The sequence below is a fragment of the Amia ocellicauda genome, chromosome 23, assembly GCF_036373705.1.
Source record: "Amia ocellicauda isolate fAmiCal2 chromosome 23, fAmiCal2.hap1, whole genome shotgun sequence".
Taxonomy (NCBI): domain Eukaryota; kingdom Metazoa; phylum Chordata; class Actinopteri; order Amiiformes; family Amiidae; genus Amia; species Amia ocellicauda.
Genome location: NC_089872.1, coordinates 5,991,244 through 6,012,771, shown reverse-complemented (window position 1 = coordinate 6,012,771; position 21,528 = coordinate 5,991,244). Strand labels below are relative to the sequence as shown.

Here is a 21,528-nt window from a genome sequence, read left to right as displayed (position 1 = left end):
TTTCTAGCAGGTGCGCAGCATCTCGAGTCGGACAGCACTACCTAAAACTCATTCGCCACAGCCTCTCACACACTTGTGATTTGGAAATTATTTCAAAAGTTGAATATTGCGATTAGATCGCTGGAACTGATGGAGATTTGGTTGGTTTACAGTCTTAGTGGCAGAGGCTTGATTCTTAATGGGATTTTATACGTTGCAGCCCCCGTACATTTAAAAGTACACCTTGCAAAGCAAGTGAATGCGTTTTTTGTTGTTTTATGTGTGTGACAATTTCTTCATGGGTTGTCTGTAATTGTATGAACATTAAAAAGCCGTAGAGGGTTGTTGATTTGTATTGCTATAATCTCCATTTTCAGATGACCAGTCCTGCATTATTATTAGTAGTAGTAGTAGTAGTATATAATTATTATTATTATTGATTGGCAGACGCCCTTAGCCAAGGCGACTTACAAAACATAAGCGCAATACAACGTGCAAACATACAGTTCAGTACGAGGCATCAAACAATACAAATTCAGATTTACATAATACAAAGCAATTCAAAGCATAGTACATTTTATAAATTCCTATTTTAATCAGTTCACTTTGTGACCTGTCTCTGCTTATTCTAAATGATTACATGACTTACAACATATAGCATTGTTTTAACAGATCTTGACCCCTTTGTACAGTTGTGTTTCTATTGGAGCAATCTGTACTGTACCTTGCGCAAATGTACAGCAACTGTATCTCCTGCCTGGGATTAAAGCCACAAATCTCTGCTCCAGAGCTCTAATCCCAGCGAAGTGGCACAAAGGTTAGAGAGCCCGCTGTTTTAATGCGCTACCGGGACCTCCAAAAGAGCAGCAGTTACCTGCCGTTTGTTTCAATTGGGGACATTTTTATGGCAAGCCGTTGTGACATTTAATCCATAATTGCTGATATCTAGAATACAATTGTTGATATCAAGAATTAACCTGCTAACTGTTGATATCAAAAATGCATACTAATTAACATTCGGTTTCGTCTGCTTTCCGTGTTATAGTTAATCCCCTTCTTCGGAAAAGTCCCCAAGTAGATGTTCATAATTCAGAGCACTCAGAATGGCCATTCGTCTCGTTGTTAAAGCCTGACATTGCCCTGTTCACTGTTGAATAAACAATCTCAGCGGTAGCCATTCTCTACTGGCATTTTTCCTGTTTGTGTTTCTGGTAACACTTTACAATAATGGGCATTCATTCTTCATGAATTCCGATAGTACAACACAGGAAAAACACATGAATGCATGATGTTATTCTTGTGAACTCAGATGTATGTATATGTCTTCACACATGAATTCATGTTTTTCACAACCCCCTGGCAAGCAAGTAAGAGGGTATGAACTCATTACAAATACAAATTCAATACAAATCGAGACTGGCTATTTGAATAAAAGCAAACAAAATGTATGGATTCATCACAATTTTGAGGTTTAAAATGTATTATTGCTTGTAATAATCGGGGTTTTGCCACGTTACGTTTTCTTGTAAAGAATCATGCTTATTTACAAGCTAATGCACTTCATGTTTACAGCCAATTATTTGAAAGTCATGACTGATTCATGTTATCTCGTAATGAACACTGCATGAGCAGACCATTATAGTAAAGTCCTTAGTCTAGGGGCAAGAATGTATAGTAAAATATGTAGGTATAGGGGTTTCATGCTGTTTGGGATGTACTACTACAAACGGTGCCCCGATGTGCCTGTGAATCGAGTCACACACGGGTCCGCTGGGTCATCCACGCGTCCCACGGCATTCAGTGATCATAATAATAACAATAATAATAATACCTTTATTTATTCAGCGCTTTTTTGATGGTGCTCAAAGCGCTTTACAGACTTTAAAAACAGAGTAAAACAAGAAAACAATGAACAATGTAATTATTACTGTTAGACAGAGGGAAATACTGAATTCCGCGTTCATGGGTCAGCGCAGCGCGGGAACTTAGGCGCCGTGATTGGGGGAGACGTCACGGGCCGAGGGCATATATAGGGGCGCCCGGTCCGCCGCAGAAGTAGGACAGGACAGAAGTGATAGAGACGGGTGTAGCTGCATTACAATGTTTTGAAAAATAAAGCCTGTTGCAGGAAACACGGCTCGGTCCGATTATTTGTTGTTTTGGTGGCGAACACACGCAGCAGATATCGCTACAATATTTACACGTATATACATGCGCTAACATTTAAAAACAATAATTGTATGCCCTTACAGCAAAGCATGAAGCGGCTATACCCACATATTTCAGTTGACTATAGTTGTTCGATCATGCAGTGTTCATTAGGAGAAAAACATGAATAAGTCATGACTTCAAAATAATTGTCTTTAAACATGAAGTGCATGTGATTAGCTTGTAAATAAGCTCGATTCCTTACGAGAAAACGTAACTTGGCATAACGCCGATTATTGCAAGAAAAATATATTTTAAAATTCAAAATTGAGATGAATCCATATATTTTGTTTGCTTTTATTCAAATAGCCAGTCCCGATTTGTACACATGATTAACACCATTTGTTGAATTACGAATTAATTCATGAGGAACATACTGCAGAAAAGAAGACCCTTAATAATCATGAATCATAATGAATTCATACCCTCTTACTCGCTCGCCAGGGGATTAAAAAAGAATTCCATATGAATAAGAGTCTTTACATCATGATGAATTCACATACTTGAATTACAAATGAGTTCACAAGAATTACATCATGCATTCATGTGTTTTCCCCGTGTTGTACTATCGGAATTCATGAGGAATTAATGCCCATTATTGTAAAGTGTTACCGTGTTTCCCCTTGCTTCGTTGTGCCATATGCTTTTATCTTGTATCAAATTAAAGACCAAGTTGTGACCTTTCGTATTTTAAGGCAAATCGGCTGACAGGCTAGAAACAAACACTCGGGCATACGCAAATCAGCCCTGTACACTAGGACACATGGCTGATTTCGCAAGCCTGTAGCCCATGCTATGAAGACTCTACATACGCGAGTAAGACATCGTTTGAAAGCCCCCGGTCTCTAGTTTCTCCAAATCGTGTTCTCGTCCCAAGTCACAAGGAGGACGTGATGAGGCACACTGTCCGTTTAAAGTTGAACTCGATGCTCAATTTCAATGTGCTTTTGCATTTCCGTTCTTTTCAAAATCCAGCATTCACTGTCTCTGAAGAAGACGTGTTACAATGTCATACAGTTATTCATCTTCACTGCTAGTGTTGCGAGTGTCGCACACCGACCGTATGATGAGTCGGAACTCTCTCTAAAAAGCTGTGGAAGTCTTGGAGATGAGTGCTCAGTAGGTAGGGGAGCTGTGCGTTGAGAGCCGGGGCAGTGAAGTGAGCGCAGCGGGGCGCGGCGGGCTTGCCGACAGACAGTGATGTGGCATCTGACAGTGATTGTGCGGCAGCAAAGCGAGAGCTCCACCAAAGAGCCCGACTGGCCCGCTGGGGTGGCTGAAATCCTCGTGCAGCCTGCTGCGCCAGGGCCAGCCCTGAGCCAATCAGGGCGCCGGATTATTTAAGGAGCGGAGCGCCGCTTCTCGGCACTTCGTTGCCGAGTTGCACAATGGAGAGGTGTGGGATGAGCGTGCGGGTCTGGAGTCTTGTCTGTCTGCTGATGGCGGCTGCGGTGGACGTGTCTATAGCCCAGGGTCAGAACTGCTCGGTTAGTGACAACGAGAAAATGGCGTGTGGCGCCCCTGCAATCAGTAGAGCCGACTGTGAAGCGAGTAACTGCTGCTTTGATCAGAGGGGAAGACAGCCCTGTTATTACAGCAATGAGGGTGAGTGGTATGGGCAAAATCTCGTACAAACGGCTCCTGAGCGCATTGCTTTGCTAATCTTCTCCCCTCTCCCTCCAGTGACTGTGCAATGCACCACGGATGGTCAGTTTGTGGTTGTAGTACCCAGGAATGTGACCAGGCCTCCGCTGAGCCTTGACACCGTCAGCCTGCTGGGGGGTCAGGGCGCCCCCTGCAGCCCTGTTGGCACCACTGCTGGCTTTGCCTTGTTCCAGTTCCCAGTCAGTGCCTGTGGCAGCACACTGAAGGTGAGGAAGCGGTTCCCAGCTTTGGCCTGAGCATTGCAGCGCCTTGTGCTGATTGTCTTGGCTGTATAACGTGAGGGTCTGCTTCCCTCTTCCAGAGTGAGGGTGGCGATGTGGTGTACGAGAACACGATGTCCTCTAAACGTGATGTGCAGGAGGGGCCTGATGGCTCCATCACCAGGGACAGCTACTATGAGTAAGTGGGGCTCCCCAGTGGCCGTCTCCATGTGCCAGTACCCGACTGGGTCCAATGGCTGCCTGCTTCTCCCTCCAGGCTGACCTTCCTGTGCAAGTATTCGGGCAGTGAGCTTGTTCCTGTGGAGGCTGTAGTGTACACTGCAGCCCCGCCTCCTCCTTCAGTCGTGGCCCCTGGACCTCTCAGTGTGGAGCTCAGGATTGCAACGGGTACTGTGATGAGCCCTTGTACATGGCCATGCTATGTACTGGTTTCCAATGCATGCTGGCTTCCTAAAGCTCTCCGTCGTTCCTCCTGTAGAAGCTGTGTATGACGCCTACTACGGTGATGGGGACTACCCCGTGACCAAGGTCCTGCGGGATCCTGTGTATGTTGAGGTTCGCATCCTGAATAGGACCGACCCCAACATTGTCCTGACTCTGGAAGACTGCTGGGCAACTTCCACCCCCAGCCCGCTCGGCCAGCCCCAGTGGAGCCTGCTGGTTGCTGGGTAACTGGAGCCCTGTATCTCTTGCCGGCCAGCTTGTGTTGGTGGTTTAGGCAGACCTCTTGACCCATGTGTGGTGCTCTTTCCAGGTGTCCGTACAGAGATGACCAGTACCAGACCACCTTGGTTCCTGTGGCTGGCTCTTCAGGGCTGCCATACCCAACGCACTACAAGCGCTTCATCGTGCAGATGTTCACTTTTGTGGATGCTGGCTCCCAGCTCCCTCTGAAGGCGAAGGTAAGGGTCTATTGGCCAAGGAACGCCACATTCCCCATGGCGGCATTGTATTGTACTGCATCTCGTGCTCCCCCAGGTGTTCATCCACTGTAGTGCAGCAGTGTGCCAACCCAGTGCTACTGACCGCTGTGTCACTCCGTGCAACCAGAGAATGAGTGAGTGGCTCGGTTCCAGTGTGAGCTGGACTGGCATCTTTCCCTAAGGCTCCCCCAGTGGAGGGGCTGCTTCTGTAATGCTGCTCTTGTCCCTTCAGGGAGAGCCGTTGCCCCGGTGCAGAGGGCCTCCAGGGAGATGGCCGTGGTGTCCAGTGGGGAAGTGATCCTGACTGCCTCTGAGCTCCCTGCTGTGGACAGGAGGGCTTCTCCCAGTGAAGGTGAGGAGGGGAGCTTTGACACTCTGCTGGCGCTCAGCCCTCTCATGTCTGCACCCTTGTGAGCTGCCTGTCCCTCTCCCGTCTCCACAGTGCCCCAGGCTTTCGGCTATGGTGTGCTGACCGTGGCTGCCTTCACGGTGCTTGTGCTCTGTGCTGTGGTGCTGGCGGCTGTGTGGAGAGCCAGGCCCCACATGCGGGCATCCCAACTGTAACTGGAGCAGGTTTTTGAATAAAATGTGGACTGTGAAATGTCTGACTCGCTCCGTTTCTTCTTGCCTTGCAAAGATCCTTCAGCCGTGTGCTCCAGAGCCTGACTCCAGGCCCTCTGTTCAGTGGCTGCTCTTCCCTCTAGTAATGCACGCCAACCGGTGTGTAGTACTCGTGGCCCTACTGTGCCTTTTACAGGGGTGGCAACAAGTGGCCCCTCCTTGTGTCCGCTGCTCAGAATTCCCTTTCGTGTGTGAGGGGTTGCTGAGAGTATAGTCCTGAGGTGGATTAAACTTGGTCTTTTGCTTGATCTGTATTGATTGGCATGTTGCCCAGATCCAAAGAAGAAATCCCAATAAGCTTCCTGTATCCACACTGTAAAAAATCTCTGTAGTTTTGAAGGTTGATTAACTAACTGTAATAGTGAAGGTTGAAATATGTGTATTCTTTAATGACAAACTACCGTATAATCAGTGTTCACAACTGTAAAATAACATTTAACAGAATCTCCGTTAATTCTGACGGTTAAAATACAATGATAATGAATGTTGAAAACAGTGTCTTTTTTATTACTTGAATTTTATACCACTGTAAACCATCGTGAAACTAGAATTTCACTCGGTTAGTGAAGGATAAAAGACTGTAAGTCTGGGGGGAGTCGAATAACCTAACCGCGGTGCAATTCAGATTGCTTTAAAACCCCTTACAATTCGACATTTGTTTCAATTTGGCACTGCGCTGTATTCTACTTTTCAAATGAGTCCGTGATCTACAATATGCGATGTGTTCTTTTTATACCTGCTGTATAATCCTGCACTTAAACTGCCTTGTATCTACAATACTTGAGACAGTGGTATCGGACGCTGATGTAACGGTCACATTATTTGTTCCAATTTGTTCTGCCCCGTAGGTGACTTGAACCCGTATTTGCTCTTCTACTGACTCCGTCTTTCTGAAGTTATTGAATATTATTGCAGTTACTCCGGTTGGGTCTGAAGTGATCATATTTGAGCTTTTGTATAGCTTATAGGTTATACGTCTACATCGCCATGGATAACGCCTGCTAATACATGAATTCTTAAACTAATTTCATTTACTTTCATGACGAATATATTTATGAACCATTAAATATTGTAAATGTAGTCACGGTTGTGAAGGTGTAAACCGTAGGCTGAAGAGAAAGCCAGCAATGGGATGAACACACATGTTATATGTCCCGGAGAGAAGGTACAGAATTCTAGCAACTCGTAAAATGAAACACTGAAATGACGTAATGACACATTCTGACCAATCGTAATGACTATGAGGTCAAAACGCGTTGCATGCCCCCTTTCAATAATTGTGTACAGTTGCTGCCGCAATATTCAACGTGTCCGACTGATGAATTGACATGATTCGTGTGGAATCGTGAGATTATTCATCAATAAGGGACTAAACGGCAAAGAGCAATCAGCAACGCCTATATATTTTCTATTTCTTGAAATATTGTTTTGAGCAGATTGTAAAATGATGAATTGTATTGTACATTACAATGAATTGTATTGTAATGAAATGGTATTTTCCACCAATCACGAGCTCTATGGATAATTCAATTAAAACCGCCATGAACGCTGTTGACAACCCATTTCCCAAGTTCAATCGAGCCAAATTCAAAGTAATTAAAGAATGTTAAGTTAGTGAAATAAAAAGGTGCAAACGAATGTTGAAGAAAACATATCAAATACAAAATGAAGTCAAGTGACTGTGTCACAGATACGGCAATCTGCAACCCGTGAATTACATCCCTGGCACAGTGTTGAGAAATCCTTGTGCACACTGTCATTGAATTGTAATAATGAGACTGCGTTTGTCTCGGATAATCCCAGTTCCCTAGTAAAGGCATGAAATGACATGCTTCGAGGTGTATTGCAAAATTCAATACAGCACCTGGTATTCTGTTGATAACTTGACTAATTGACATGATTCGCGTGGAATCGTGAGATTATTCATCAATAAGGGATTATTTAAAAAGACGACACGGCCACCTATCGCGGGGAGGAAAGCAGGTGGCAGGGTCCTAGTTCTACGAACTCACAGGCTACTATTATAATCATTAGCTGGAGTACTGGTAGTGGTACCAACAGCATTGAATTGAGTGTTGCTCATCTGCTCTCTGTAGCCTAAAAAATGAAGTCGGGACAGCACGAAACACGCTCACACAGCGGCAAAATCGGTTCCGTCGTCACTACTCGCTGCACCTGTGCAGGACGGGACGCACTGGGATCCGCGCTGGATCCGCGCCGCTGCTGTTGCAGCCCCACTTGTCGCCGAATTCCACGTGAAAATGTCGCGCTGTCTCCTCAGAGAGACACGCTGAGCGGGATCATCTCAGTGTATAAAAGGAGGCGGTGTGGGCTGGGTAAGCATCGCGAATCTGTGAGCTGTTCTTGTATTTTCGCCACAATGCTACGTACGAGGGCTTCTTGGTGTGGGCTGCTAGTGCTGTGTGTGTTCGCTGGGCTCTGCGACGCCGGCAGAGTTTCTAAGTGGGCGAGAGCCAAGCCTGCAGCCAGAGCCAAGCCTCCCGCCAGAGCCAAGGCCGTTGTGCGAGTGGATTCTTCTCTGTTCAAGCAGCAAGTCTCCCCCGTCGTGTGGGCACAGTGCGGGGACAGCGCGATCCAGGTGTCGGTGGAGAGAGACCTGTTCGGTACCGGCGAGCTGATCCAGGCTGCGGATATCCAGCTGGGAGGCTGTGCGCTCAGTGGGCAGAACGACACGGTCCTGGTCTTCCAGTCGGAGCTGCAGGGCTGTGGCAGCGCCCTGTCGGTAAGTAGGGGAGGGGGGAGAATACGGCTGTAGACTCGCACGGTGAATGGGTTAAACCATCCTGAGCTTAACCGTTGTGCCTTTCACTTGTAGATGACCGAAGACGAGCTGGTTTACAGCTTCTCCCTAAACTACCACCCGTCCCCGATTGCCAACACTGGCATCGTGAGAACCGACCCTGCTGTTGTCCACATCGAGTGTCACTACCTCCGGTGAGGACTCTGCTGCAGTACTGCTTCAGCCTAGCTGCTGTAGGATCGGTGTGTAATTGCTGTCTGCTCCATAGGCTCCACAATGTGAGCAGCGATGCCCTGCAGCCAACCTGGGTCCCATACACCTCCACCAAGTCTGCGGAGGATCTCCTGGACTTCTCCCTGCAGCTCATGACTGGTAGAGGCCAACCTAATGCAGCTCTAACCCTCCCGTGTACTGGAGTGCTGCTCTGCTCTGTAGAGGCCTCATGCTGCTCCCCGTCTCCGCAGATGACTGGAGCTCCCCTAGACCCTCCAACGTGTACTTCCTGGGGGACGTCCTGAACATCCAAGCCTCCGTCAACCAGGCCAGCCACGTGCCCCTGCGGCTGTTTGTGGACAGCTGTGTGGCCACCTTGACCTCTGACCCGACCTCTTCTCCCAGTTACACTTTCATTGGGAACTATGGGTGAGTGAGATCCCATAGCTAAGCATGGCCAGGGTGCTTGCAGGTGTTGGGTGTCGACTCCGAGCAGGGACTGATCATGGATTTCCTCCTGTCCCCAGTTGCCTGATTGATGCCAAGGTGACGGGCTCCAGTTCTCACTTCATGCCAAGACCTCAGGACGTCACTAAGCTGCAGATGGTGCTTGATGCCTTCAGGTTCCACAATGATGCCAACAGCTCTGTAAGTCTCCCAGCCACTCTGCCTCTGAGCTTTTGACTACTGCTTTTGCATCTTTGGCTTGGTTGGCCTCTGCTTTCTCAACTGTGTGGCTTCTTGGGCATTGAAGCAGCTCTCCCAGGGTGCACTAACTGTGCCAATGTCTGTTCTGCTCAGATCTACATGACCTGCCACCTGAAGGTGACTGCTGCTTCCCAGGCTGTGGACAACCTGGACAAGGCCTGCTACCCTGTGGGCAACAGGTAGAGGGGGAGGAGGGTGCTTGAGGCCCTTGGTGTCCTTCTCCGGGTCTCCGTCCTGATGGCTGTATCCCTATTGTAGCTGGAGCTCGGTGGATGGGAGCGATCAGGTCTGTAGCTGCTGTGACTCCAGCTGTAGCCCTGTCTCTAAATCCAGGTACTTTGGGAGGTACAGGAGGGACTTGGCTTTCAAGGAGGGTAAGGATCCTTTGCCTGGTTGTGCGTGTGGTACTGGGGTATAGTATGTGTGGCTGGATCCAAGCCTCTCCACCTTCCAGAATGGGAAGGTGATGCCACAGTGTTTGTGCGTGTGCTGGAGAAGCCGCAGGATGCCATCCCTCCAGTGGAGACGAATGCCCAGAGGTCTCCCCTGACTGCAGAGGACCGCAAAGAAGCAGGTACTGGGGCCTATTGAAATTGGAGCCAGAGGTTGCGGTCTCTTGCTGTAGTCTGGGTTTGACCTAAAGTGAGTGACCAGTGGGGTGGGCTTTCTTTGCAGGCATCTCTGCTGAGGTTGTGCTCCTGGCTGGTGTGGTGGCTGCTGTGGCTGTGGTGTGCATTGCTGTGCTGGGGACTGTGCTGTACAGGAGAGCAAGCTCACCCACAGCTTGACTGTTGTGTGAATGATCAATAAAGCTGAGAACAGACCATGCCCTGTGTCTTTCCTCTTTGCTCTCCAAGTTCAGCAGGATGGCTATCCATGGCCACTACAGCTGGTCTAAAACTGTCCTTTAGCTCGCAGTTGGCGTGTTGCTGCTTTCCAGGATCTCTGCAGCTTTTGTGCCTACAGCTAGTGATGCCGAAAATTAGGCCCTGGAGGGCTCGGAATCGCGTGTTCAGAAAAAGATTCCCACTTTCAGAACATCCCACCACAGTGCCATGGGGCTGGCAGCCTACAGCTGATCGGAGGACACTGTATCGTAGAAACTGCAGGAGGAGAACGGGGTTACAAACGCTTACATCCGACACGAAGCTACCCGGTTAGATCAGATGTGTAGATCACGAATTATTGTTCGAAAAGCAGCTTTGCATGTTCATCTATTCAAAGCAAATGTGAATTAACCTATGAGGGATTAACTTCCTGTTCAACTAACGTCATTATCTCGAAGAGAAACCTGTGCATGCGTGCGCCATGCCCGTGGCCGTTTACATATTTTTCCATAGAAACGATCATCTGATGCCACTATGCAGTGTTGGGTCTGTTACATCGAATCTGAGGTTTGATTTGAGATGTATACATTCGTCACAGAGCGGGAATCCGAGCTAGGAGTGTGTACCTTTGCGTTTGCTGTATTTTGGGTCAACTGGAGGTGATCCCAGATCGGCTTGGGCTTTTTCTCCTATGCCGAAACGCCGCAAACCCTTTGAAACTAGTCGAAACAGAATGACGTAATGAAGATAAACTGACATTGTCATTTTGGTAGCGACTGCGGAGACGGTGGCGTATACAAAAATCGAATCCATGTATTTTGAACAAAAGCAGTGACTTTTTCGGGGTTCGGACCGCGTACGCCAGGCGCTCCTCTGAGCTGCAGGAGTTAACCGAGGAGCGTTAGGAGCACTGCGCGAAATAGCCGGATTTCTCGTGGACGAAAACTTAACACTGTACAGTAGGGTTGGTAGTGCTCCGGGTTTGCTGGCTCCGGCTCCGGAGTGGCTCCAGAGGTTCAGCTCCAGCTCCAGGCTGGCTCTGGAGCTGATGGAGTCCCCCTGCTCCAGCAGCCCCAGCTCCAGCTCCCGAGCGGCTACGGTGCAGCTCCAAAGTTGCGGCTCCGGCTCCGTCTGCTTTTAACCAGCTCCAGCTCCGGAGCCACAAAAAACAGTGCAAACTTTGATGCTATCATTATCTATATAGTTTCCTTTTTTACTTATTTTAGGTCAATAACTGTTTAAAAAAACCAACATATAAACCAATAAACAAATAACAAACACCATTCAAAAAGTATAAAATTGTAAAGTCTGTGCCAATTAGAGTTGCAAGCAGGACAGTATTTTAGCGGACTGTCTGGTATTTTTACACTACATGACCAATAGTATGTGGACACCCCTTCTAATTAGTGTATTTGGCATGTGGGAGACTCTGAGACCAAATAGAGGAAGATTGTATGATCTGATGAGACCAACATGGAGCTTTTTGGCCTCAACACTAACCCTAACACCACTCATCATCCTGAGAATACCATCCCTACTGTGATGCATGGTGGTTGCAGCATTACGCAATATAGATGCAGCAAAGTTCAGAGAAATAATGTAAATAAACCTGCTGAAGTCTGCAAGAGACTTGGGAGATTATCTTGCAGCAGGGCAATGACCCCAAACATACAGCCAAAGCCACACTGGTGTGGCTTAAAAATAAAAGGTCACTGTCCTGGAGTGACCCAGTCAAATTCTGGACCTCAATCCAATTGAGAATATGTGGAAGAGTTGAACATTGCTGTTCACCAAAGGGCCCCATCCAACTTGATGAGCAATTGTGCAAAGAAGAATGGGCAAACATTGCTGTGTCCAGATGTGCAAAGCTGGTAGAGACTTATCCACATAGACTCATAGCTGTAATTGCTGCCAAAGGTGCCTCTACCAAATATTGACTGAAGGGGTTGATTACTTATGCATTCAATTATTTTCTGTTTGTATTTGTAATTAATTTAGAGAAACATGCAGATCTTATTTTTCATTTTGACATTATGGACATTTTCAGTGTTGATCAGTGGCAAAAACTCCTGTAGCATAAGGATTTCAATTAAAGAAGTGAATTTATAGTATCACCTTATCACGAATCCTGGAATCTTGTAGAACTCAATTTCTGCAACAATTGGACGCAGACACCAATTCCAAAGATATAAATTGTCAAATTTATTAAAAAACAAAGACTAAATGTAGCACTACACTAATTATACAAAAGGGAAAAACTAATTAAAATTCAACTCTAGATCAACAAATCAAAGACAAATCACTTCCGTGACCAAATCAAAGACCATGGGATCGCATAACACACAAATCGTTAAACAAAAAAAGGTTATAAACACATTGACTACAATACCGGTTAGTAAGACGAAAGTGAGTCTCTCATTAGTATTGTTAGTCAGACATTAAATAACTACGCAGGTTAGTATTTATGTCAGGTAACTTCTCGTTATATATATCAGTCTCATTTACGTTTAGGTGCCGAGAAAGATCCTATCATTACTTGTTACCACAATTTCCCTTAACTGATTATTATTCAATGATTAAGGATAGGCAGGGCCATCTATAATCTGGTGTCTATTAACTTGTGTCAATTTCAGACTAAACCGTTAAACAGGAATGAGAAGATATTTCTCGGCGTTGACAGATTTTATTTCAAAAATTATCAACAAAACAGTTTAATGCAACACACATTTATATTTAAGAAAACTAAATGATATTACACATTCTAGAGTTATGAATCACAGATTAACATTTCTAATTGATTTCTCAAATGTCATGAATCACAAACTCCAAACTGTTAAACTTATCTGAACTTCATCGCAGAGAGGCCTCTCTGGCTTCGGGCTCAGATAACAGCACACGGCACGAGGTCCGTGTGGTTTGGAACAAAGGCAGTCCGGTTCGGCTTTGTCCAAGAACTTCCACTCAGTCGATGCACCTGGAAGTTGGGGTTTCGCGAATGTAGAGTCTTTTCCAAACAGATTTTCCACTGGTTTGAAGGCTCCAAGGTTGTGCACAAAATCTTCTTTGTAAGCAGGGTTCCACCGTAGTTACTTGAAGACAAAGTCTTTGAGGAAAGCAGGGCCCTGTTTGTTCCAAGGGTCAAGTTTCTTAAGACTCAAATAGCTATTTAAATGACTGAACACTTTCGTATACAGTCGACTTAGTCATTTGTCCAGCTGTAAAACTCCACTGATCAGGTGGGCACAGGCGGGCATGCGCAGTCTGTAAAGTTCTTTATTTAATAAAGTCCTTTAAAATAATTCTTCGTACGGCTCAATCTCCTTCTCCCAGTTTAACTCTTCTGTTGCCGGCAAAGACTTAGTTGGTTTCTGGTTCCGGTTCTGGCAACAGAGCTACAGGTTGAGCTGTGGCAGCGAGTTACTGGTTCAGGTGAGAGAGAGAGAGAGAGAGAGAAAGAGACTGTGCGCTGTTCTTTATAGTCTGTCAGATCAATAGGTGATTGGTTCTTGAGTTTTTGAGATTGGATTTCGGTTTCAGCCCCCAGTGTCCTATTGGAGGGGGGCTTGATTTATGACTGATGTCAATCCATGCCATCTTTTGGAAATGCCGGTTGGCCCGGGTTCATAGCTCGGGATGTCGGGATTTCGGCTCTCGTCCACTTCAAAGAGTTTTTATTACCTACAGGCCCCTTTCTCCAGACATCTCATAGCAGGATTCCAAACCATTTGGCCTACTCTCGGCGCCATCCTCCTCAAAACTGTCACTTTGATGTCAACCAGTTCCAAGCTGATGAGTTAAGGAACTCCGATAACTTTGGGGGGGTAGAGGTCTTCTTTAGATCAGTGCTTCAGCTAAGAGCTAAAATGCTCTTATCAAAATACACCCAATGCTACACTCCTGATTAAATCCATTCTGATTTCATGTTGTAACACAATGACACAATGATGGAAAAGTCCAAGAGGGGTGAATACTTTTGAGAGCCACTGTAAAATCAAGCCACACAGCAATCTCCTTAGACAAGCATTGGCAGTAGAATTAACTTTACTGAGAGCTCAATGACTTTCAATGTGGCACTGTCATAGGATGCTACCTTTCCAACAAGTCAGTTTGTCAAATTTCTGCCCGGCTAGAGCTGCCCTGGTGAGCTGTAAGTGCTGTTATTGCTAAGAGGAAATGTCTAGGAGCAACAACAGCTCAGCCGCGAAGTGGTCGGCCACACAAGCTCACAGAATGGGACTGTTGAGTGCTGAAGTACATAGCACATAAAAATAGTCTTTTGTTGGTTGCAACAATCACTTCCGAGTGCCAAACTGCTTCTGGAAGCAACATCAGCAGAAGAACTGTTTGTCGGGAGCTTCGTGAAATTGGTTTCCATGGCCGAGCAGCCGCACAAGCCTAAGATCTCCATGCACAATGCCAAGCATTGTCTGGAGTGGTGTTAAGCTCACAACCATTTGACCTGGGAGCAGTGGAAATGCGATCTCTGGAGTGATGAATCATGCTTCACCATCTGGCAGTTTGACAGAATCTGGGTTTGGCGGATGACATCTGTGTGGAAGAATTTGACTGGCCCACACAGAGCCCTGACCTCAACCCCATCCCACCTTTGGGATAAATGGAAAAGCCGACTGTGAGCCAGGCTTGATCGCCCAACATCAATGCTCGACATCAGTAATGCTCTTGTGGCTGAAATCCTCTCAACAATGTATCTAGTGGAAAGCCTTTACAGAAGAGTGGAGCATTATTGCATCAATGGGGGGACCATCTCCATATTAATGCCCATGATTTTGGAATGAGATGTCTGATGAGCCGGTGTCCACATACTTTTGGCCATGTAGTGTATGTACTTTGACCCCCTGTCCAGTATTTTTGGAAGATGTTCAGTTATTTTAAGTACTGTATTGAATATGTCGTTTAAAATGTCATCAGTGTACAATTTGCCCTCAAAACTCCCTCCCCCCCAGCGTCATCTAATTGCCAGCACCTCCTTTAGGTTGACATTTCTCAATCCAAACCCCCCCACCAGTGTTACGGTATTTTCGTATCTCAAAAGTGGCAAACAAGGTGCAGGGGACATGACTCCTGCATGTGACCTTAACTCCCTGGTAACCAACTTTTGGACAAACTGGTCAGGACATTTCAGATAACAGATGGCTATAAAATTAGGTTAATTTATGCAGAATTTGGTTGGTATAAAATAAATACTTTAGAGATAAAATGGACTTTACTTCTTTTGCAAGTGGTTTATGAGAGATGGCCGAAGGCCTTCATGATCGTAGCCACCGGCGCTAAATCTCATCTCCTGAGGACCTGTGGCTGTCGCACTACCACCGGGAGGGCAGACTTCTTTTGGTCCCCTCCCCTGAGAGAGACGTCTGGGGAGTGGGGCAGGAGGAATGCGACTGTGAGAGGACCAGTCCTCTACCGGACTGCCCACAGCCTTTCCACTGGGGGAAGTGAAGGAGGCCCACAACCCTCTGCTCCGGTCTCAGAGAGGGGCGTATAAAACTGAGTGGGAGGGGTCGCAGCTGCAGGGGAGGAGCTAGCAGAATTCACTCTCTTACTCTCCACCACCCCCCATGTTCACACTCCTCCTCCGTGCCCTTCTTCTTCTCTTTCCTATTTTTACTGTCCACTTCCCCTCCCGCTCCGCCTCTGACTCCAACTCAAAGTCAGAAAGGGAGCATATGAGACTCCTGTGTACTGTTTCCTCCCTGCCCTTGTCCTGGGGTGTTGCACTTGTAGGAGTCTCAGTTTGCTTCATTTCCACTCCACTCCCCCCAAGGGCCCTCGCCGTATTTGCATAGGAGGAGGGACAATTCCTAAAAAGGTGCCCTCCTCCACTGCCCTCCAGTTTCTGCAAAGCTTGGGCATGCCATGGTAAGAGACTTGCCCTCTGTTTGCTCCTAAAACAACGGTGCTCAGCAGGTGGTGTACCCCACTGATGGAGGCCACTTCCACCTGCAGGCATACCTGCCACCTCTGAGCACCAGTCCAAACCCCATCCTCATCCATAACTCTTACTTTCTGACAGGATCTCACAATGTCTCCTCAACCATACCCCTATATCGTACTCTGCCACTGCTTCATTAAAGTTATGATCTTTATTATCAATCAAAGCCTCGACTACAAAGTCATTCAGGTGCATGCAGTTTTTCTTTTCTCTAACAATGCTCCAGAAACTCTCCAGCATGTGAGGGTTTTTAAAACTCACCTCAAACATGTCTCTAGGTCCATGCAGCTTCTGCTGTTTCCACTTGCCTAGACTTTTACGCACAATTCTCTCTAACCTAAAGTGGCCTTGTGGTCACTAGTGATGGCAACTGATATAAAATTACAATTCCACATCTAGTCTATAAACAGTGGATTTATAGAACCATGATTTTGTTTTCCTCTTCCTCACAGCTTATTTTTTCACAGGGATTAAACTGCTTTTATTGTTTTCTAAAGGTCCACTCCGTAACTAAACAAGTAAACACGTGAAAAACGATACTAGGCGACTGCTCTGCTGGCATATATGCATAAATGCAAGTGTACATGCAAGTGTACATTCAGTATTGGTTGCATAAATTAATGACAACAGTACTATTGTCAGACATTGTGCTAGACTTAAAATATTTGTTCAAAAATGAGGTTCAAAATGATTCATACCCTAAACATTGAAATCCAATACATGTTGGGCTAAAATGTTTTTGCGGTCTCTAATACTGATTGTCTTAGTGTTTTATTTTACAGTTGTTTATAAGTAAAAAATAAAACTCTGTACACCTTTCTTTGTTAAAACCAACTTTTTGTGACATTGAATCAGGTATGACTCAATCTGGAGGGCACTGTACATTTCTAATTAATACAATGTGATCTGCTACTGTGTGGAGATGCAGAAAATACATGTAGATGTGACTAAACTTAGACACTTTCCTCGTATAGTATGTTGACAAAGGATGCAGAGCTGTAGTAGTACCAGTACCAGTCAGATTCAGAAAGGTAGGAGATGGTGACTGTTTTTTAGGGTGACACAGTTAAAACAGAAAGAGTTCAACAAAGATCAAATAAATGCTTTACTAATACGTGTATGTGTAGCAAGGGCTACTGGATGTACAATGGTGTAGCCAACTATGCCACTGAAGGCACCACCTTCAGTTTAGGTTAATTCAGTTTTTTTTTTTATCTAGCACTGGAGTTATGGTAAAACAATGGAAGTTAATCTTGAAAAAAATTAAGTTTATTAAAACACCAGGGAATAAAAGGACAAGGGATTGCAAATTAAAATAAAATATTAAAATATTAAAATCATTCAAATAAATTAAGTCAAATATAGGGAATACACATTCAGGCTCTGAAGCACCCAAACATGCTAGTTACTGTAAGAGTAACTGAGCCACCGCCCAAACCCACTTACTATTTTCTAGGCCACAAATTGACCAATACATAAAGCACAAGTTTGGTCATGCAAGCTTTCTCATAGTGTTTCCCACACTGAACATATCTGTGCACCATTAAGTGTGGTGAGTGTAACCCATGTGGTACAAACCAATACAGCCACAGAAAAAAATAATAGCATACCATAAACCTTAGTTATTAAAATTACATGCTTGAATTTCCTAATACTGGACAGGTCTTACAGTAGCCTATGTGTTTCCTATACAACCTGAATATTTTAATTTGCCACCTGGAGGATTACAGTAAAAATACACTGATTTTATTACTATGAGCACCAGGGGCTCCCCATTAACAACACATGTGTCTCTGGGCTTTCTTACTGATGTAGAGGACCCAGGCTCCCTATTAATACTATAGGGGTCCTAGAGGCACTATAATCATGCATGTTAGTAGTACAGGGGCCTTATGTCTTTTATTAATAGGCTGTGCTGTGGAGCTGTTGAGGTAAAATTGCCTCCTATGTATTGTATATACCCACTGTATAACTGTTAGAAAATATAGGAAACTTTCCAGTAAGTTACTAGTTAGGAATTGTGAGTTATTCATAACTTTACTTATTATCTATGTCATGCATACTGCTGAAATAGCTTGCAGAACTGCTTGTAATCCCTGCAGCTGTGGCAGACACAAAACATGTTGTTCATACAGTATGTGCTACACTTTCCCCTTCCTGAAACACAAATATATTATGGGTTACACACATCCTCGGACAATAACATTCCCACGAGGCATGACGTGCACCTGCTTGTGGGAACACTGCAAAAAAAATTATTTCCCAAACGCATTAGCCAATGAATCATTACTATTAAGTTGTGTAACTATGTATCAGGACTGCCCCGTAACTGTTGCTGAAGTTGTTTTTTAGACTGTATAAAGGCTGTGTGAAACTTTCAATAAATGGAAGATAAACGAACGGACTACTTCTGTGCTTGTGCATTTTCCTTCCCGAGCGCTCGTCTCCTGCTGAACAGTTTCCCCTGTAGCTGAAACGCTGACTGGCCTGACTGCCTGATTCACTGGGATCCGAAGGGTTGCTTCAACTGAAGCGTTGTACCTTAACGGGAGCCCTTTTAGTTTAATAGCAATTTCACATTGTTATTACACTGAAATGAGATGTGAGCTTTGGAAATATATTGTGGTTGGGTTTCTTTGCTTCTGGTGTTAATGTCTTGCTGGTACACCTGGCTTTGAAACTGGGATCAACAGAAATTAAGACTTTTGACTTTTATCACTTCACTGCTGTGTCACATCTCCAAATTAATAGTGTGCGGTTAGTGAATAACCTTTAGAAAACAATAAAAGCAGTTTAATCCCCGTGAAAAAATAAGCTGTGAGGAAGAGGAAAACAAAATCATGGTTCTATAAATCTCCACTGTTTATAGACTAGATGTGGAATTGTAATTTTATATCAGTTGCCATCACTAGTGACCACAAGGCCACTTTAAGTTAGAGAGAATTGTGTGTAAAAGTCTAGGCAAGTGGAAACAGCAGAAGCTGCAGCTGTGATTGACAGCAGTAGTATAGCCTTCCTCCAGAAGGAGGGACTCAGACAGGGATGTTTCTAATCTATATGTTACATTGTGCCCTGTCACTGTCCAGGCATTAGATTATAATTTCTGTCTGAGATTAAACAGTGCCCCCTACAGTAATAAAATAACAATTACTATTACAGTAGGCTAGTAATAATAATATTAATTAATTGTATAAGTTGCTGTCATCATGAGGCAGACCATTTGAATTATTAGAAGCTTCTGGGGTGTGAAGGACAATAAAACAATAAAAAAAACATCCCCACTACAGCAGATCAGATTTCAAGCAAACAGCTGCTCCTTAAAAAACATGCTGTAGTCCTGCACCTGAGTTAACTATTTTGTTTGTATCTTGTACTGTATTTTTATTTTCTTTATAACTCTGAATTCTCTGTTCTGTGCAAACTAAAAATAAAACCTATTACACAAAAATGACCATAGGTGGAGACATATGCTCAATTATAGTCAGTGTTACCAGTAATTTCTTGGGTTATAGTGTATAGCTTTCTAGTTTTGTTAAATTAGGGACGTGTTGTTTAGTGTTAATGGCAAATTACTAAATTACAACTTACTAAATTATTACATTGTAATCGCAGGGTTTAGTACATTTAGTCAATTATCCTTCAAAATTTGTATACACAAAAGAAGACATATAGTGCTACCTATGCTTATTCTTAGAAATAACAGGACGGTGATGCCCTTTTGCTTGCCATTCTCTAGTGTAGATGTGCTGTATTGAAGCTACTCTGTGGCTGCTCTGACTGACACATGATTCATGATACAGAGGGCTGCTTAACAGATCTACTATTTAGACTGTAATCCCCCTGTAGCAGATCAGGCATCTGTTGGCAGAGCATTTGTTTTGTAAAGGTGTGATCCACACCGCTGGCTTCAGTCCCATGCTTGCACGGGCTGCCTGCAACCGGCTCCACCCCCAACACGCCCGTGAAATGTGCAATTGTCCTTCAATAGGAAGTGCATTGGAAACTGATCCTTGATGCCGCAGTATTCCTATATTGACGTGCTCCACAAAGAATGCTCTCAAATAGTCACTTCCAAAACTGACTCAGACTTTCTCGGAATGATAGATGTTGAATGTCATCTAATTATACATCAGTTCACTGGTGAAAGTGCAAGTCACGCCCGGTGCAACATATTTTTTATTTTGTTATGAATACATATATTACAGCAGAGAAAAATAATTTGGGGAACATATCTGATTAAAGGGACTCAAGATGATTGCATGTGACCTCCTGGAGAAAACATTTCTGGTTATATAAGATGATTCTTAGCTGGGTAAATACAGCACATTCATTTGGTGTTTTCTCCTTCCCAGACTTATAAAGAGCTTATACTTGTAGTAATTAAGTGTATCATTTTAAACATCCACATCCACATCCACATTATTCAACTAACAAGTAGCCCATAATAACTGAACTTACACAACTATATACTACTACATCCCAACTGTATTCACATGATAGATATAAATGTAATGAAAACATTTTAAATTGGATTATACTTTTCATATGTTGAATGCACTACAGAGACTCACACCTTCAGTCCACACACTTTTAAATTATTAACTCCCATATAGCAAAAGCACAAACAACAAACAGGTAAATAAGGTCAGTGGAGAGTAATATCAAGTTCATTTAGGACAAAAGCTCCTTTACACATAGAGTTGTGGGGTTTGTAAACTCCCCAGGCACCTTTAAGAAACATCTGGATTTAATTCTGAGACCAGCTGGATACTAGAAGTCAATGAAGCTCGGTAAAAACCTCCCATTTTTTAATGTTCTTACAATACAGTGCTCAAAACATATAGACATAATGACATAATACAATAAAAACAAAAACATCCTGGAGGTCACGCATTTAAAAGTTACATAAGGAGCTGTAATCCTCTGGGGAGCTTTGACAGCTGTTTACTTCAACCTGCAATTTAATCATGTCTCCTAGCCCAGGCAAAACACTTGGTTGCCAGTTGTAGTTACATCAAACAGAAAAGGCATCTTAAATCTCGATAGTGCTGACAGGCATTCAAACCCCTCATCAACCTAATAGTGCTGATCTAATCTAAGCCCTGCTGTTAGTATGGAAGTGTGGAACTGCTTTGTGTGGAACCAGGTCTGCCCACAACAGGACTCCCCGAGCTGCGACGCAATTTGAATTCCCACCCCTGTCTGTGCAGAACTGGGGCATTCCCTGTTTAAGAAAACTCAGTCTTGAAGGAGGCGTCTGCGATCTCATCTCATTCGCAGGGCAGTTTTGAATTGGCGTCTGTCTTGACATGCTGTACAGTACCCAAGGCTCCCCCTGCCATAGCTTTCACAGCCTGTCCATATGTGTGCTCTTGTGAACATCCCCCTCAGCACAGAGGAGCAAGCCTGTTACCAAAGGAGAGGGGAGTCATTGCAATGGGCTGGAAAA

General features: G+C 44.6%; 2 protein-coding genes across 2 annotated transcripts; both read left to right on the top strand.

Moving 5' to 3' along the window:
* Nucleotides 1-3,549: 3,549 nt before the first annotated feature.
* Nucleotides 3,550-5,601, top strand: LOC136719377 (zona pellucida sperm-binding protein 4-like). Its single transcript, XM_066697300.1, has 7 exons — nucleotides 3,550-4,058; nucleotides 4,154-4,251; nucleotides 4,330-4,358; nucleotides 4,474-4,741; nucleotides 4,828-4,975; nucleotides 5,052-5,130; nucleotides 5,229-5,601. The coding sequence occupies exons 1-7, from the start codon at nucleotides 3,576-3,578 to the stop codon at nucleotides 5,408-5,410; spliced, it is 1,287 nt and encodes a 428-aa protein (XP_066553397.1). The 5' UTR covers nucleotides 3,550-3,575; the 3' UTR covers nucleotides 5,411-5,601.
* A 2,347-nt stretch (nucleotides 5,602-7,948) lies between these two features.
* On the top strand, nucleotides 7,949-10,123 carry LOC136719376 (zona pellucida sperm-binding protein 3). The gene is made up of 6 exons (XM_066697299.1): nucleotides 7,949-8,360; nucleotides 8,454-8,572; nucleotides 8,647-8,750; nucleotides 8,843-9,023; nucleotides 9,119-9,239; nucleotides 9,393-10,123. Exons 1-6 carry the CDS (start codon nucleotides 7,998-8,000, stop codon nucleotides 9,480-9,482), a joined length of 978 nt encoding a protein of 325 aa, XP_066553396.1. The 5' UTR covers nucleotides 7,949-7,997; the 3' UTR covers nucleotides 9,483-10,123.
* Nucleotides 10,124-21,528: the final 11,405 nt, after the last annotated feature.

Coding starts and splice junctions, on each gene's coding strand:
- LOC136719377 (XM_066697300.1), top strand. CDS start 3,576: ATGGAGAGGTGTGGGATGAGCGTGCGGGTCTGGAGTCTTGTCTGTCTG. Junction 4,059..4,153: donor CCTGTGGCAGCACACTGAAG/GTGAGGAAGCGG, acceptor TCCCTCTTCCAG/AGTGAGGGTGGCGATGTGGT. Junction 4,359..4,473: donor CCTGTGCAAGTATTCGGGCA/GTGAGCTTGTTC, acceptor TACTGTGATGAG/CCCTTGTACATGGCCATGCT.
- LOC136719376 (XM_066697299.1), top strand. CDS start 7,998: ATGCTACGTACGAGGGCTTCTTGGTGTGGGCTGCTAGTGCTGTGTGTG. Junction 8,751..8,842: donor CTCCCTGCAGCTCATGACTG/GTAGAGGCCAAC, acceptor CCGTCTCCGCAG/ATGACTGGAGCTCCCCTAGA. Junction 9,240..9,392: donor ACAATGATGCCAACAGCTCT/GTAAGTCTCCCA, acceptor TGTTCTGCTCAG/ATCTACATGACCTGCCACCT.